Source organism: Bos grunniens, chromosome 26, assembly GCF_055505025.1.
Source record: "Bos grunniens cultivar Pamir isolate PY7600 chromosome 26, Bosgru_T2T1.0, whole genome shotgun sequence".
Lineage (NCBI taxonomy): Eukaryota > Metazoa > Chordata > Mammalia > Artiodactyla > Bovidae > Bos > Bos grunniens.
In genome coordinates, this window is record NC_141190.1 from 46,300,793 (window position 1) to 46,317,825 (window position 17,033).

At 48.2% G+C, this 17,033-nt stretch overlaps 1 protein-coding gene across 9 annotated transcripts in view; it reads left to right on the forward strand.

Moving 5' to 3' along the window:
• The window catches only part of DOCK1 (dedicator of cytokinesis 1), a 562,075-nt gene that overhangs the window by 174,233 nt on the left and 370,809 nt on the right, over window positions 1–17,033 (forward strand). For all 9 annotated transcript variants that reach the window (XM_086377709.1, XM_086377710.1, XM_086377711.1 and 6 more), the window contains exons 24-25: window positions 8,957–9,027; window positions 11,990–12,096. In XM_086377709.1, the coding sequence (XP_086233835.1) occupies window positions 8,957–9,027; window positions 11,990–12,096 (178 nt within the window). The remainder of the gene's footprint in view (window positions 1–8,956; window positions 9,028–11,989; window positions 12,097–17,033) is intronic.

Here is a 17,033-nt window from a genome sequence, read left to right on the forward strand (position 1 = left end):
CATTTGCTTTCTATGAGTCTATTTTTGTTTTGTAGTAAGTTCTTCTGTATCAGGCTTCCCTAGTGGCTCAAGTGGTAAAGAATCTGCCTGCAAGGCAGGAGACCGGCTTCAATCCCTGGGTCAGAAAGAGCCCCTGGAGAAGGGAATGGCAACCCACTCCAGTATTCTTGCCTAGAAAATCCCCCGGTCAGAGGAGCCTGGTGGGCTACAGTCCGTGGGGTCACAAAGAGTTGGATGCGACTGAGTGACGAACGCTTTTCACTTTCTTTTATATCATTTTGTTTTAGATTCCACACATAAATGACAGCATATGACACTTGACCTTCTGTGTTTGACTTACTTCAGTTGATGTGACCATCTCCAGATCCATCCATGTTGCTGCAAATGGCATTATTTCATTTTCTTACTGATGAGCAGAATTCCACTGTGTATATACACCACATCCTCTTTATGCGTTCATCTGGCAACGGACGTCTAGGTTGCTTATGCCTTGGCTATTATGGATAGTGCTGCTGTGAACAGTAGTGTGCCTGTATCTTTTTGGGTTAGAGTTTTTTATCTGTATAAATGCCCAGGAGTGGGATTCCTGGATCATAGGGTAAGTCTGTGGATACCATAAGTTCTTGATTGCCTGAATGTTAAGTGAGGATGCTAATATTAAGAGGGACACTCAGCAACTTGCTTGTCTTTTAAATGCACGAGTTGCAGGAAGAGGGACCCCTTCCAGGGCCTGAAACTGGGCTCTTGTCTAACACTCGGAAATGAAATGTCTGAGGAGACAAATGTGCTGACAAGGCAAGAGATTTTATTGGGAAAAGGCGCCTGGGTGGATAGCAACAGGGTAAGGGAACCCAGGAGAACTGCTCTGCCATGTGGCTCGCAGTCTCCGCTTTTATGGTGATGGGATTAGTTTCTGGGTTGTCCTTAGCCAGTCATTCTGACTCAGAGTCCTTCCTGGTGGCACCCGCCATGTCCAGCCAAGATGGATGCCAGAGAGAAGGATTCTGGGAGGTGGTCGGACATGTGGTGTCTCCTTTTGACCTTTCCTGAACTCTTCCAGTCGGTGGTGGCTTATTAGTTCCGTGTTCCTTACCAGGACCTCCTGTCATAAGACAACTCATGGAAATGGTGACCATGGTGCCTGGCCAGGGTGGAGGTTTCAGTCAGCGTGCTTCCCCTAACAGAAGTAGAAATAGCTTTGCCACTGGCCCCAGTTTTGTTTCTTGTCTCTGTGTCTTGCAGCCTTTCAGTCCCTGCTCAGTGGTGCGGGGAGCCCTATTGTAGGTTTTGGTGGTAATTCACAGTTTTACCTAAAGCCTTTATGTGCCCAAGTGTGCAGGCAATTCAAGTGTGTGCTCTCAGTGTGTCAGTGGGTCATTTTTTTTCACTTGTGTTTGAGGCCCAAATACATTTAGAATTAGAGTCCCTCCTCACGTGGACAGATCAAAGCCTTCCCAAGTTCAAAGAGAAATGCCAGCCAGGACTTAAGCTGCCATTTCCTTAATTTAGGTACATTTAAAGTCAAATCTGAAGGAATAAACTTCCTTAGAAAGCAAACATGGATAAGTTCATTGACGACTTAAAAAGCAGGAGACGAATACACAAAGCTGAAGACAGTGAGTTCGTCTACTTTCCTCTTGTGCTGGTCTCTGTTCCTGCTTAGACCCCATCCCAGGGGTGTGTTCGCCCAGGTTATGTGGTCCCCAGCTCACGCCCTCAGAGGGCACAGAGGAAGAGACCCTCCTCCAAGCTCAGCCCTGTGTCTTGGGCACGTCCCAGAGGCCCCGTCCCCTCCCTGCCCCTCAGCCTCAGGGAACTGAGGCTGCCCCTCCGATGGCCCACAGGGAACCTTGCCAGGGCCTGGGTGGGGTCCCGGCCTCTCCCCTCCCATTCAAAACAGCCTTGCACATTCTGAGCAAGACTTTGTTTAAAAAAGAAACCGATTTACCAAAAGCAATGTAAAGAAAATAATAGCAGAAAACAGACCTCCCCAGTGCTCTGTATTCCTATTATCCTTCCTGTCTCTGAGAGTTGGCAAATGATTCTACACATTATTTACCACTTTAATCAGGACTTTATAAAGGTTTTCACTGAATGGAGAGTTTTGCACGTTGAAGAAGTTTTTTTTTTTTTTTTTTCATGCCGACCATTTTTTGAGTCTTTATTGAGTTTGTTAGACTGTTGCTTCTGTTTTATGTTTTGGTTTTTTACGTCCTGAGGCATGTGTGGGTTTTAGCTCCCCCAACTAGGGATTGAACCCACACGCCCTGCCTTGGAAGGCCAGGGAAGGCCCCATGAAGGTTTGTGTGTTCACATTTGCACACAGCTGCATGCTCTCTGGTCTCCTCACCCAGGGGTGGCCCTGGCTGTCATCTGTGAGCACTTGTGATGAGTTGGGGGTGTCCCATCATCTCTGTGGGGACCCTCCACCCTCCTGACCGTCTTTGGAGGCTGCCCCGTTAACCACTGTTAGGCTGCATCCTTTCCCACTGGGAGGTATCTGGAAAGCCCTCTTCCTGAGTCCACACACTACAAGGCGCAGGCAACAGCTTGGCTCGGAGCCGGCGTGCTTGTCCAGGGTGGGGCCCCGGCTCCTGGGTGTCGGCCGCCTGCCTCCCTGTCCTGTCTGCACTGGGGACTTCCGTTTCTGGAGGTGTCTTCTGCAGGTGAGATTCCTCCCAGCCGCCTCCATCACAGGCAGGAGCCCCGCCTTGTCTGCCCGGAGCTCACATCTCAAGGGGCTCTTGAAGCGGCAGCCCCATGCACTTGAAAGAGACCTGAATTCAGTGGAGCAGCTGGACTCCACCAAGGAGCCCAGAGCCTTTTTCTGCAGGCGCAAGCAGAAACCCAAACACTTAGAGATCTCATCAAAGAACCAATATTAGAACTGGGCCAAACAAACTGGCTGGGCCCTTAGCGAGAGTGGGCGATGGCACGTGCTTTTTCAGGAGACCTAGGCTGCCCGGGGTGGGTAGGGGAACCTCAGGGTTCGCTCTGCCTCTTCTGGCAGCTGGTCAGCCTGGAGGGGATACATTTCGTGTATCAGCTGATATGGCCCATTTCTGTGCATGGAAAGCAGGGAGGGAGAGAGTCTTGAAGATGAAGGTGCTGTTGTGCAAAGGTCTGTCAGTCAGTGGAGCCTCCCTGGTGGCTTAGCCATAAAGGATCTGCCTGCCAAAGCAGAAGATCCAAGAGATGCGGGTTTGACCCCTCGGTCAGGAAGATGCCCTGGAGAAGGAAATGGCAACCCACTCCAGTATTCTTGCCTGGAGAATCCCACGGACAGAGGAGCCTGGGGGACTACAGTCCATGGGGTCGCAAAGAGTCGGACACGGCTAAGCAACTAAACAGCTGTCAGTGAGTGAGTCCTGGGGGTTCTACTGTGTCCAGGGTCCTTGGGCAGACCACAGCTGTGGGGCCCTGGTCTGGGGGAGACAGACACTTGGGATGCCTAACCTGGAATCTGTGTGCCTTGGAGAGAACGATGGCTAAGCTGAGGACTGAGAAGTCACCAAGGTAACTCTGTTTGGGGGCAAGGACAGGAGGGATGGGAACAGTGGCCCAGGAAGAGGCAACGGCATGGACACAGCTTCGGAGTTAGCAGAGGGGCCCAGGACAGGGGGGAGACTGCGAGAGGCTCCACATGGTTGGAGAGGGTCCTGCTGGTGGAGTTGGAGGCCGCCGACCGGGAGAGCTGGGGAGGAAGTGGGGCCAGGGCCTCGGAGGCTGCTGGGCAGTCAGGAGCAGGACAGTACCGCCCTCAGATGTCAGTTAGACTTGCCTCTTAGGAAAGCGGCTCCAGCTGCGAATGGGCCGTGACCTTGAGGGGCTCAGAGTGCCGGCGGGAGCTCCCTTGGGAGGGGGTGGCTTCCTGACAGAGGGACACAGAAGTGGCCTGGACCAGGGTGGGAGCTCTAAGAATGGAGAAAGCAGTAAAGGCAAGGTGTGTGGGATCAGGAGGATCTGCCAGGCTCTGTGATTGGTCCAAAGTGGGTTTTAGGGAAGACAGAGTAGGAGGCTGTGATCTGGGGGTTTCAGGGTGCAGTGCTCTGAGCCTGGAGCACCAGGGCATGGGGTGGGGTCTCATCTGAGGCAGGGGGTTTGCTGCTTCTGTGAGGCTGCCCTGAACCCAGCTGCTGGGTGTGTGTATGTGTGTGTGTGTGTGTGTGTGTGTATGTGTGGTGCTCAGGAGAGAGCTGACCCCAGAGACAGACACTAGGAGTCAAGCTGGATGGAGGGGGTCCTCCCTGGGGGTATGTGGACAAAGGCGAACACTCTAGAATAGGACAGCTAGGACACCCACCTTTAAGGGAGGGGCAGGGGACAGAGGAAGGTGGCTGCCCTGGGAGGTGAGGGGTCACAGCGGTGTCACGGGAAGTCACCTGGGGCCAGACCTGGTGTCCCCGGGGCCCGGGCAGGAATGGAGGTGGGGTGGCGGCTGAGGGCGGGTGCAGGGAGCCTGCGGGGCAGCTGCGGGGCGGCAGAACTGAGCCCTCAGCTTGGGAACCGTCTGTACAGGGCAGGGAGGTGCGGGGCGTGGGGCTCTGGGTGGTTTCAGGGTGCGCACACGTGTGACAGGAAGGGGCCGCTGGGGTGAGATCTGGGCCCCCTGGAGAGTGCCGGGTGGGAAACGTAGGCGGCCCTTGAGCAGACGGTGGGGCGGGGGGTCCCCTCCGTGGGGCCGGGTGCTGCCTCCCTTCACCTGGAAGCATGGACAGAGGCCGGGCGTCCGTGTAGACTTGTTTCGGCTTGAGTGGTGGGCAGGGCTGCCCGTCCCATTTTCTCCTGAGGGTTTTGGTTTCCCCTGAAGGCGGAGGTGAGCTGAGCGGGGAGGGGCTGGGATCCTGGGCTGGAGGAGAGACGAGAGAGGCTGAAGTGGTCACCACGGCAAAGCGAAGGGTGGCGTGGAGCCCAGGACCACCAGAGATGGGGAGCTGGAGATGGGGTGTGGAGGAGACACCCCCTGCCTTCACATCGTTTCATCTGCCCATCCTTGTTGTGTTCTCCTGGACCCATGTGGGTTTGTGTTCTTCTCTGATCTCTGTCATCCTCACGAACTGAGACGTGACGTCCCTGGGATCCAGATCAGCCGGAAGGATGCCCTGTTAACCAGCCTTTGGGGGTCGTAGCGGGTCCAGCCCTCCCTCTGTGGGCGTCGCGGTGATGTCAGGTGGCAGAGCCTGGGAGCCCTGGGCAGCCGGGGGTGGACCACGAAGGCCAGCCTTGTTTGCCGCTGTCTGTCGGTCCTCGTGAGCTGGTATTTATCACCTGCTGAAGGCAGATGCTGCTTTGTGGGGTTCAGGATGAAAAGAGTGGTGCTGATGGGTCCTCTCCCCCCGGGGACCCTCACAAACTAGACAAGACAGTTTCAGGCCTGAGCGCTCAGCGGTGCAAACGTTTATTATTAAATGTCACAATAAATATCTTTCAGTTTTTCAAAGCAACTCCGAGGTAGTTGAAGCCGAACTTCGGAAACAGGAATGAAATTGTTTCCATTTAAGGTTCTTTTCAGAAGTTGCCTCTCGGAGCGGGGAGTTGGGATTCTTTGACCTGGCCAGCATTGAAGGACGGGGTTACCGCTGGGGGAAAAGGCACCAATAAGTCTGTTGTGCAGACTTTTTTTTTTACAAATTATTTATGTATTTGTATTTTATTTTTGGCTGTCCTGGGTGTTGCTGCGCGTGGGCTTTCTCTTATTGCTGCTTGTGGGGGCTTCTCTTTAAGTGCCGTGTGCAGGCTTCTCATTGCAGTGGCTTCTCTTGTTACAGAGCACAGGCTCTAAGGCACACGGACTTCAGCAGTTGGAGCTCATGGGCTCAGAAGTTGCAACTCCCAGGCTCTAAAACAGGCTCAGTAGCTGTGGTGCACAGGCTTAGTGGCTCTGAGACACGTGGGATCTTCCCGGACCAAAGACTGAGCCTGTGTCTCCTGCATTGGCAGGTGGATTCTTGTCCACTGAGCCACCAGGGAAGCCCTGTAGTGCAGACTGACAGGTAAACTTGGGTTCCCCAGCCTTGAGCATCTTGACTGTGGAGCGTGGAAGCTTTTGTGGGGTGGTTTCACTCTTACCCTGGAGGTGGATAGACTGGCTCCACAATCTGGCAAACGGCTTCACTTTCTCATCTGTGAAAGGCATTGGTGGAAGACCTCTCTCGTTTGGCCGTGCTGAGGGCTTATTGCCAGGAGAGGCAAGCTCCTAGAGAAGTGTCTGGCAATTACAGAAAATTCACAGGTGATACCAGAGGAAACCTGAACTCATCTTTGAAGTTATTTGAATCTGACCGCTTAACTCTTGGACACCAGTGTTAAAAGGTCCAAGAATCTCTCAGGCATTTTCCATGGCTGTCCCTCCAGTTAATATATTTTTATTCATTTAAACATGTAAGGTATAGTTTGTACATGGTCATACAGGAGAGTTCTGCCCACCCCCTGCCTTCTTCAGTCCTTCACTAGGGATAAGCTCTCCCCAGACTCCATCCCCGGGAAGCCCCTGAGGTGTGCTCCCTCCCTCTAGTTGTGCCTTTTCTTGAATGTTCTAAAAATGGAATCAGTTTGAAGCTTTAAGCTTGTCTTCCATCTCAGAATGCACTTGAGTTTCATCCGTGTCAGATATAATAGCATCCTGGTATTTTTCATGACTGAGTAGTATTCCATTGTAGGGACTCACCTCTTGAAAACATTTGGGTTGTTTCTAGTTTTTGACAATTTCAAGTAACTGTACACATTCAGGCCGTCGATGCACAGAGTCAGACACGACTGAAGAGACTTCACAGCAGCAGCAGTACACATTCAGACACAAGGTTTTGTGTGAGCCTGAGTTTGCATTTCCGTGGGGCCCCTCTCAGGAGTGTGATTGCTGGGCTGCGTGGGGAGTGCTTTCTCAAACTTGCAGATCCAGTTTGCTTTCAGACCTGTAGCATCTGCAGAAAGCACATGGTATGGTCAGATTTTTAGTTTTATTTTATTTTGGCTTAGCGATTCTAGTAGATGTTAGTGGGATCTCTTTGTGGTTTTAATTTGCATTTCCTTGGTGGCCAGCTTGTCACGTACCTATTTGTCACCCACGGATCTTCTTTGTAAACAGCGCCTCTTCAAAAAATCATTGGCCTATTTTGGGTGGAAGATTGCTTTCTTATTATTGAGTTTTAAGAATTCTTTGTATATGGTGGATATAAATCTTTATCATATGTGTGATTTGCAGTTATTTTCTCCTAGTGTGTGGTTCATCTGTTGTTATCTCAGCAGAAGTTCTTTTGAAGAGCAGAAATTCTTTATTTTGATGACATACAATTGATTAATTTTTTTTTCTTTTATGGACTATGCTTTTGTCATGCGAAAGAAATCTTTGCTTAGCCCAAATTCACAAGTATCTTCTTCCATGTTATAGTTTTTAGAATAGAAGATCTATGGGTCTAAGTTCCATTTAAAGTGAGTTTTTATATAGGGAGTGAGCTGTGGAAGGAATTTCATTTGGTGCTGGAGGAGGGGGCGCCTTTGTCCCTTTGCTGCAAACTAGTCGACCATATATACTCAGGGTATTCTTTTAAAAATGGGTTTGTGCCTACTTGCTTTTGGAAAACAATGCTGACAACTGTTTTTGGTAATAGGTGTGGCACTATCTGTTCATCCAGTGCTCTTTTCAATTAGATTCTGAGCTTTATTGCAGCCCCTGGAGGTATTTGGATGAAAATAGTTTCCCTCCATTTCGTTCAGGAAGGGGGTGCCCAGCCTGATAGAAGAAGTCCTTTAGAGTGACAGGCAGGGGTGGGGGGCAATCCCAGCCAGGGTCAGGACTCTAAAATTCCAGGACTTTTCCCCAACCAGCTATAAATGATGGGCACTGAGGCTCTGGCTTCCCACCATATATTCCCCCCTCGCCCCCCCACAGAACTAAATTTTAATTCTAGCTCAGCTCAGTACTAACTGCGAGATCAGGGGCAAAGTCATTACCATCCCCATTGTCAGTTACCTTGCCTTCCAACACAGCTAACTCCCTGTAGGATTTATGTTGAAATTAAAGATAAACTATATAAGGATTTAGCACAGTGCAGGGGCTTCCCAGGTGGGGGCTCAGTGGTAAAGAATCCACCTGCCAACGCAGAAGAGATGGGTTCAATCCCTGGGCCAAGAAGATCCCCTGGAGGAGGAAATGGCAATCTGCCTAGAAAATCCCACGGACAGAAGAACCCGGCGGGCTGCAGTCCATGCAGTTGCATAGAGGCAGATACGACTTAATGGCTAAAGCAGCAGCAGCAGCATAGTGCAGGGCATGTATTAGAATCTATCGTTATTACCGTCAATTTATTTTTTGAAAGTAGGGTTTCCTAGAAGATATGGAATATAAATATGGGAAATAAAGGTACTAAAGAAGAAAATGATTCCAAGAGACCTAGATATACAGGCAGTCATTTTTGGAATGGAACAAAGGCAGTCACTGTAATTGTTGACAGTGTGAGGCTGCAGTGCATCTGATGGCTTGAGGGCACAGGTATTCTTTTGCTATAACTTCCTTAGAGTTAAGGAGAAAATCACATAAAAGCTTATTAGCGCAGTATAGGCATTCATTGGCAACCCACTCCAGTACTCTTGCTTGGAGAATTCTGTGGACAGAGGAGCCTGACCGGCTGCAGTCCATGGGGGTCGCAAAAAGTCGGACACAACTGAGCGACTAACTTTCAACTTTCACTTCTCAGGCATTCAGTGAGCAAGCGGAGAATATTGGCTTTAGCTAATGCTGTTGTTATTATTATGTGTCAGGATAACCATGTAATAAATCTCCATTGTTCTGTGGATCAGAGGCTTTTTATTACCCCCTCTATTTCTGTTGTGTTTAACCATCATCTGGAAAGTGTTGCCTTCTTGATCTGCCTCTGGTTCTTCATAGTGATTGCAATTTTGTATTCACATTTGCCAAACTGCATGATGCCCAGCCTTCTTCTCTGTTCTTGGTTTGCAGGGGGCAGCGCTGAAATACTTGCCAACTATTGTCAACGATGTGAAATTGGTATTTGATCCCAAAGAGCTCAGGTAAGGAGCACCCAGGGCGAAGGCTTCCCCCATACCATGCTTGGACTCCTTTAGTTCATGGGATGCCCAGGGTTCTGGTTCATGTCCATGAAGGTCTGTGCCCTGGATCCTTCTGGAACATGTTCTAGCTCATTATGTGAAAGAGGAATCATTTATCAACAGTCACAATAGTTTCTTTAGAAGATTAATTTTAGCTTCATGCATTAAATAATACAAATTTGGCATTTTGCATCCTTTAGAGTTGAAAATTCAATATGTGGTTCTTGGGTTTGGGTTTTGTTTTCAGAACCTAAACGTTTTGACACAGGAACTTTAATGTTCACGTCTCACCTCCTCCACACAGCTTCTCTCCCGGGGGTTCCTGACCAAGAGCAGTGAACCTCAGACAGAGGAGCCAGAGGTTGTCAGTTCAGGTTATAGTAAAACCAAAACCAAACCAAACCAAACTCCAGGCAAGGTGGACATTGGCTGTCAGACCTCGGAGTCACGCTGGCGATGGAGTCCTTCCTTTCAACTTTCAGTATTGCTGCCATCGCTGTCTAAGCCCAGTCTGGGGTGTATACCATGCAGACGTCACTGCATTTGGAAAAGAGGTGTCGTGAGCAAGTGGGTCCATGGCCTCTGTGACCCCAGACATCACAGCACAGTCCTCGTCTGATCCTTGATTGGATTTTCTTAAGATTAATTGATTTATTTTAATTGGAGGCTCATGACTTTACAATATTGTAGTGGTTTTTGCCATACATTGACATGAATCAACCATGGGAATACATGTGTCCCCCATCCTGAACCCACCTCCCACCCCATCCCATCCCTCAGGGTCATTCCAGTGCACTGGCCCTGAGCGCCCTGTCTCATGCATCGAACCTGGACTGGCGACTTGATTTAACATTTGATACAGTAAACTTATCCCCAGGTGATGGCACCATTTGACTAGCCAGCAAAGCCCACCTAAATATTGGTAAAGGGCCATGTGTCCCCTGGGTGGTTAAACGGAATGAAAAGCGGTCATCCTTCCTGCACTTTATGTCCACCGTAGGTCACTCCTGCCCTGGGAGTGAGGGGCGAGGGGCTCCTGGGGAGCTGCTCGCCTCATGAGTCATCTCGTGTCTGATGTGCCCAAGGATTTAGTGTCCCGAGTGGACACATTTGTTTGCGGCCCCCGGACACCGACAGTGCCAGTTCTAGCTTAACAGGCACTCGATGAGAAAAGGAGGAACAAACGGGCCCTTGGGCACCTTGTCTGCCCACTTGGGTCTCTGCACACCCGGCTCTCAGACAGTGGTCCAGGCCAACAGCAGCCCCAGCAGGTCCGGGGACTTCCTGAATGTCAGGCTCTTTCCCAGATCTTCTGAATTAGAAATTGTGGTGGGGTCCAGCCATTTGGTTTCAAAGATCCCTCCAGGTGCTTCCAATGAATGCTCCTGTTTGAGAACCTCAGATATGGAGAAAACGGGATGAACAAGGAGCTGAGGTTGGGTGGGTCATGGCCTCACTCTGGGCTGCCTTCCTGGGGCTCACGGGCCAGGCCTCCGCTCATTACAGGGGTGACTTCGATGTTCACAGCTGGTGCGTGTGCCTTTTGCCTGAAGACCACCGCCCCCCGCCTTCCCCAGGACCAGTGCCATCTGCTCTTGGGCCCTTGACTCTTTCTGCCTGCGTGGGTTCCTCTTCAATGACTTTGAAAATCATGGATGTGTTTTTCCTTCTTTGGAAGACTGAGTCATGTTGTGATGATACAGAAGAAATCACAGAGGAGAATAGCTTAGAGTTATAATGATTCCATGATGATCTGGATCCTTCCGGTTATCTTTTGTGCATGCACGTGCACGCACACACACAAACACACACACACACCCACAAACACACACACACCCACATACACCTCCAAATGAATTCCGCATTACATTTTGTAGCTTACGATAGACTTCCTGTGCTGAAGACATCTTGTTTTCCCACATCCCGAAGGAGACTTCTACACCATTACCATAATCTTGCGTCAGAACAGTTTCATCACCCCAGTAAGATTCCTCGTGCCCGTGAAGAGTCGCTGCCCACTTCCACTCCAGTGCTCGGCAATGCTAATCTTGCTGTCTGCATAGGTTTGCCTTTTCTGGGCATTTCATATAAATAAGTGAAGTGAAGTCATCAGTCGTGTCCGACTCTTTGCGACCCCGTGGACTGTAGCCTACCCGGCTCCTCAGTCCATGGGATTCTCCAGGCAAGAATACTGGAGTGGGTTGCCATTTCCTTCTCCAGGGGATCTTCCCAACCCAGGGATCGAACCCGGGTCTCCCACATCGCAGGCAGACGCTTTAACCTCTGAGCTACCAGGGAAGCCTTCATATAAATAAAGTCACACAATACATGGCCTTTTGTAGCAGGCTTCTTTCACTTAGTGTAATGTGTTCAAGGTCTGTGAATGTCAGAGATTCATTTTTTTAATGGGTGAAGTGCTTCTGCATTCATCAGTTGATGGACCTCTGGGTTTTTCTATTTTTCATGTGTAATGGGTAATGTTTCTTTGATTCATGCACAGGGCTCTGTGTGGAAATATATTTTCATTTCTTCTGTGTGTGCACCTAGAGGTGGAAGTGCTGGGTCTGATGGTAACTATGGTAACATGTTCAGGAACCGCCAGACAGAATTCCCAAGTGGCTGCACCGTGCTGCATTCCCAGCAGCATGGTATGAGGGTACCGGCTCCTTCACATCCTAGCCAACACTTGGTATTGGTGCTCTTTTGAATTATGGCCATTTTAGTGGGTGTGAAATGAAAAATAACATCATAAAGCATCATTCTTTTGGGTGAGATTTTGGTCCATATTAATGGGCCTCATTCAGCTTTCTGGTGGCATTCAGTGACCATTCAGTGAGCTCACGTCTCAGTACGGTCTTGTATTCTGTTGGGTCATTTTGTAGTATATCCTTCAACTCTCTCCCTTGGCTTTTTCCTTTTACAGCAAAATGTTTACTGATTTCATCCTAAATGTTCCCGTGGGTTTGCTGACCATTCAGAAGCTGTATTGCTTGATTGAAATAATTCACAGTGACCTCTTCACACAGCATGGTGAGTGAAACCCTGAGAATCACTAAATTGTCACATTAATCATTGTCTGAAGACCTTGACCCTTCTGAATTCTCTCTTTGTCAAAAGGAGTGGGGAAGTTGCCCCCAATTAAAACAGCTCCGTTACAAGAAAGGAAGATTTAGCCCTTGCCAGAGAGTGGTAACTGACATCTACTGTAGGTAATAGATCATTGAGAAATGAAGGCCAATCCTCGTAGTTTGGAATTTAGGTGTATACCAAGGCCCTCGGATAATCAGCATACATTGTAGCCTCTAAGATGTGTGATTATCTATCCTGGGGAGGCAATCACTGACTTCCATTGAGATGATTGCAATGAAAAGTTTCAAATTTTCTTTCAACCTCGAAGTAATGGTTCTGTCTTAGCCTGAACTTAGCATTTTGTGACAGGGCTTCCTCAAACCCAACGCAAAGGAGAAAGAATTTGAATGACTCCTCAACTCATTTATCCTGAGGACACTTTATATTTCCACATGTTATCTCCCTACCCTTTTCTATTAATCACTTTCTTTCTGTTTGGACAGATTGAATTAATATTTTACACTTGTCAAGAAGTTTTATTGAAAGCTTAAGACCTTTGCATAATCCCACGGTCTTCCTCATTTATTGGAGGGAGACGGGAAGACTGTTGAGTGACTTTCTGATGGAACGGCATACATTTTTTCTGCTCCATTTCTGTCCTGCTGTTTGGCTTTTCCTTTCATTTTCTTCTGTCCTCATGTGTGGTATTGTTCCAGAGATGGAGCAGCTCAGTTTCCTGTGGAGGACTCAGTGTGTCTGGTTAATCGTTTGTTCCATCTGGACCACTGGAACCTATGTTTTTAATCTTATTTCTTGATTTAACTTTATCCAGTTCCCTGTAGTCTATACTTATAGCTAAGGCTTAGGTTAAGAGGAAATGTTAAGACTTCATCAGAGTGGGAGTGTTTTTCTGGAGAAAGCACATGAAACCAAGAAGTGAGTGGCTTTCTGCAGCCCTTCAAAACATCGTTCTCTGTTTGTCACTTGCATAAAAGAAAGTCAACTCTGCTACCACTGCTTGCGACTCAGAGCTCACACAGCTCCTTAAACCGGTAATCCGACTGTCCATGTTTCAAGCTGTCCTTGGAGGGCTGGGTATTGAATTGCTCGTTCTTCAGGTGTTACTAAAGCTTGGGGACTCTTTGTGGCCCTTGGCGCGGGGCGTGTGGTAGAGGTGATTTGTGAAGACGCGGCCTCAGTGTTTCTTTCCATATAAACTAGACTTGATGCCACAGCAGGTAAAAATCCCCTGAAAATTTTATATCTGGACCTTATTAGACAGATTATTAATATCTCTTCTTCCAGCCATCCAACCCGAAGACACAAACACACACACACCTCTACCACTATTACCATCAACTTTTCTGAGTTAACGATTGTCAAAAAGTAACAATTATTAAGGATTAATTGTACTTGGCTTCCCTGGTGGCTCAGATGGTAAAGCGTCTGCCTGCAATGCGGGAGACCTGGGTTCGATCCCTGGGTCGAGAAAATTTCCTGGAGAAGGAAATGGCCTCCACTCCAGTACTCTTGCCTGGAAAATCCTAGTAGGCTCCTCTGTCCATGGGGTTGCAAAGAGTCGGACATGACTGAGTGACTTCACTTCTTTTCGCACTTGGCTTTTACTGAGTGTTTTTATAGGGAAGACCTTCTTGCAGACAAATGATGACTATTTCAAAATCTCTGTTGAACACTCTTGTCCCACATGCCAAATGAATGAGGTCCTTTTGAGTAACGACCTAAGGCGTAAACAGTTCAGTTAAACATACTAAAATAGATCTTCTTTTAAGAATGTATTTCAGGGAAGTGCTTTCTTCTGTGGAAACTTACACATGTTTTTTAGCTAGTAGATCGCGCGAAGGCAAACGTAGGATTTGCTTTTGAGGATTATGTCAGTCTGTGTGTTTGGCAGTTGCTCTCTTTACTGTTCTCGATTTCTGTTCTCATTCTTGTTTTATAAGTCTTTTTTTTTTTTTAAATCTTAGACTGCCTTAAGCCTTGTTTTAGAAACATGGAGCATAAAAATAAATATTTAGCTTTGTTTGACAGGGAATTACCAGGATATATCATATTTTAGAATGATCAACTTAGTATCTTTCTAGATATTACAAAGGTTGGAATTGAATCTCAATAGCCAGATGTACCCGAGCTAGTCAATGAGATCTCAGGAAATAAATGAATCCAGAATTATTATGGGCAGTGATGAATGAGCCAAAAGTAGCCTGAAGCTTCATGTCTTACAAGAAGCTCCAGAACTGTCCCATTATTAGATGGTCTCTGAGCCATAACTGGCTCCCCAAATGTACTTCCAGACGCTCTCCGGCTGCCTGGAAGCATTTCAGAATGTGCTGTCTGATGTGAAAATGGGCCCGTGTATAGGCTGTGAGTTTTCACAATCTTTCTGGGTAAAGACAGCAAAGACAACCTTGATTTTTCTCACCTCAGGCTCCCTGCATCTTCGGAGTTACCAAGAGCCATCTTACCTCCTTGTCAGGAAAGATATAGCACTGGAAATCTTCCAGTTGGTCTGTTCTTACAATGTCATTACTTGTGCAAAATCTTCTGTGCCACATTTGGTATAAATATTTAAAGGCAAACCATTTTCTGATGAGATATGATGGCTGTGAGTGTCTTCCCTTGTTCCGTTTCTTGTTAACTTGTAAAAAATGTAGTTGTCCATGTCCTCTTTCCTGATCCAAGTGGAATCACTCAAACTAGCTCCCTTTGTGTCTAGATCTTTAGAATGCGTTCTGGCCAGATTTGGCAGCGCAAGCTGCGGACTGCGCTGGATGGTCTGCGTTCTCGGGGGGTGTGGTTGGAGGGCTCCCTGTCTGGCTCCTCTGGCTCCCCTGTTGGGCTCCGGGGGTGAGTCTTTGCTCATCAGCATGCGTGTTGGTTCTCTCATAGCAGAGACTCTGTGGCTTTGCTCCAAAACGCTTCTTTCCATCTCCCTCCAATATCAAAGATATTCCAGTCTCACTTTGATGGGAATAGCAAGCTGATTTGGGTGCAGTGAGGCTGGCAGTGAATTCTGAGAGTGGCATTGCCCCTCTGCAGGAAAGCCTTCCCTTGCCAGGTGTGGGTCCCAGCTGGCCAAGGCTTACAGGGTGCAGGTTAGCTCAGCCTGCTCCTCTTCTGTCCCCTTCAAGGACCTGGAATCAGAGGATCCAGCTGAGTTTGTTAGGCTACAGCAGGAAAGGTGTCTTTTGGCAAAGACAGTTGTGTTTGGCCCGAACCAGTCTGGAGATTACGGGCACTGTCGCTGCCATCTGTTCACAGCTATACGAGTTGCAGTGCTCCTTCTGAGTCAGGTCCTCATAGCTCCTGTTACTTCCGTATCCTCTACCCTGATCCGAAGGAAACTGGAGTTCTTTACAGAGCTGTCCTTCCCACTGCTCCTTAACAGTTGCCATCCCTACAAGACTATACCTCCTTGGCAGAACGGAGGATGTATTCTGCATTGTAGATGCAAGCGTGGCTGTGGATTTGAGTTCTGGCGTCTGTATTCGGGAAACAGAGCTTGTAATGTAGAAATCTCCCCCCAGTATAAGAAGGCTATTCAGAAGCTGGGGCGTGGACCTGGCCATCCTGCGTGTGGGCTGTAGTAGATGGCTGATGGCATCAGTGTCTCAGCCCCTCCGGAGGCCTCCGGAGAACTCAGAGCTCAGGGTTGGCTGTCGGCCACATCAGCCTTTTCTCTGTGTTCTGCCTGTCTCCCTTTGCTTTGTTTACAAAAGGAAATGAATGACTGGCGCTTGCATCATTTCTTCTATAAATGATTTTGTGTGTGTTAGTCACTCAGTCGTATCTGACTCTTTTGTGACCCCATGATCTGTAGCCCGCCAAGCGCCTCTGTCCATGGGATTCTCCAGACAAGAATACTGGAGTGACCTGCCATTCCCTTCTCCAGGGGATTTTCCCAACCCAGGGATCGAACCTGGGTCTCACACATTGCAGGCAGATTCTTTACTGCCCGAGCCACCAGGGTAGTGATTTTGCTTCCTCATTATTAAAGAACTACATGTTTCTGAGCTCCTTTCTGTAATGAGGGCAGGCAGCCTGTAAGAGGATTGCGAGCGTGTGTGGACTTTGTGATCAGATTGCCTGCATTCACATCCTGCCTCTGTGACCTGCTAACTCAGTGACCTCCGCTAAGTTACCCTCCAGGCTTCAGTTTCTCCAGCTGCCCTTTTCTTCTTGCCAAGATTACATTACCTGCAGATTGATACATGTGTGATACTGAGATCTGCACTCAGCATTTAATGCACGTTCAATAAATGTTAGGCCCGTGTCTTCATTTTTGTTGAAGATTTCATAGAAAAATAGCAGATGAGAACTTGTCCTCGTTGAGGAAGGTATTATCATGTCAAATATGTGATGAAAGAAAATTGGTGAAAGAAGATAGATTCAGATCAAATACTGAAAGGGATTAAATAGGGAGCTTCCCCCGAGAGGCACTCAGATCACCGTGCAGAGCATACCCCAGACATGCTGCCCCATGGCCCCTCTTGCCACTCTCCACACTGTGTGCTCACTGTCCAGTTTTCCTTCTTGGCTTGTTTTTTGTGGTCCTTCCTTAAAATGAGAGGGCTTTGAGCATGGCCCTGTTATTTTTCTATTGCTACTGCCTAGAACAAGGCCTTCAAGCCAGTTCAAATATGAACTGAGAACTTCCACATGTTCAAGCTGGGTTTAATAAAAACAGAGGAACCAAAGAGCAAATTGCCAACATTTGTTGGATCATAGAGAAAACAAGAGAATTCCAGAAAAACCTCTACTTCTGCATCATTGACTACGGGAAAGCCTTTGACTGTGTGGATCACAACAAACTGTGGAAATTTTTTAAAAAGATGGGAATACCAGACCACCTTAGCTGTCTCTTGAGTATGCAGGTCAAG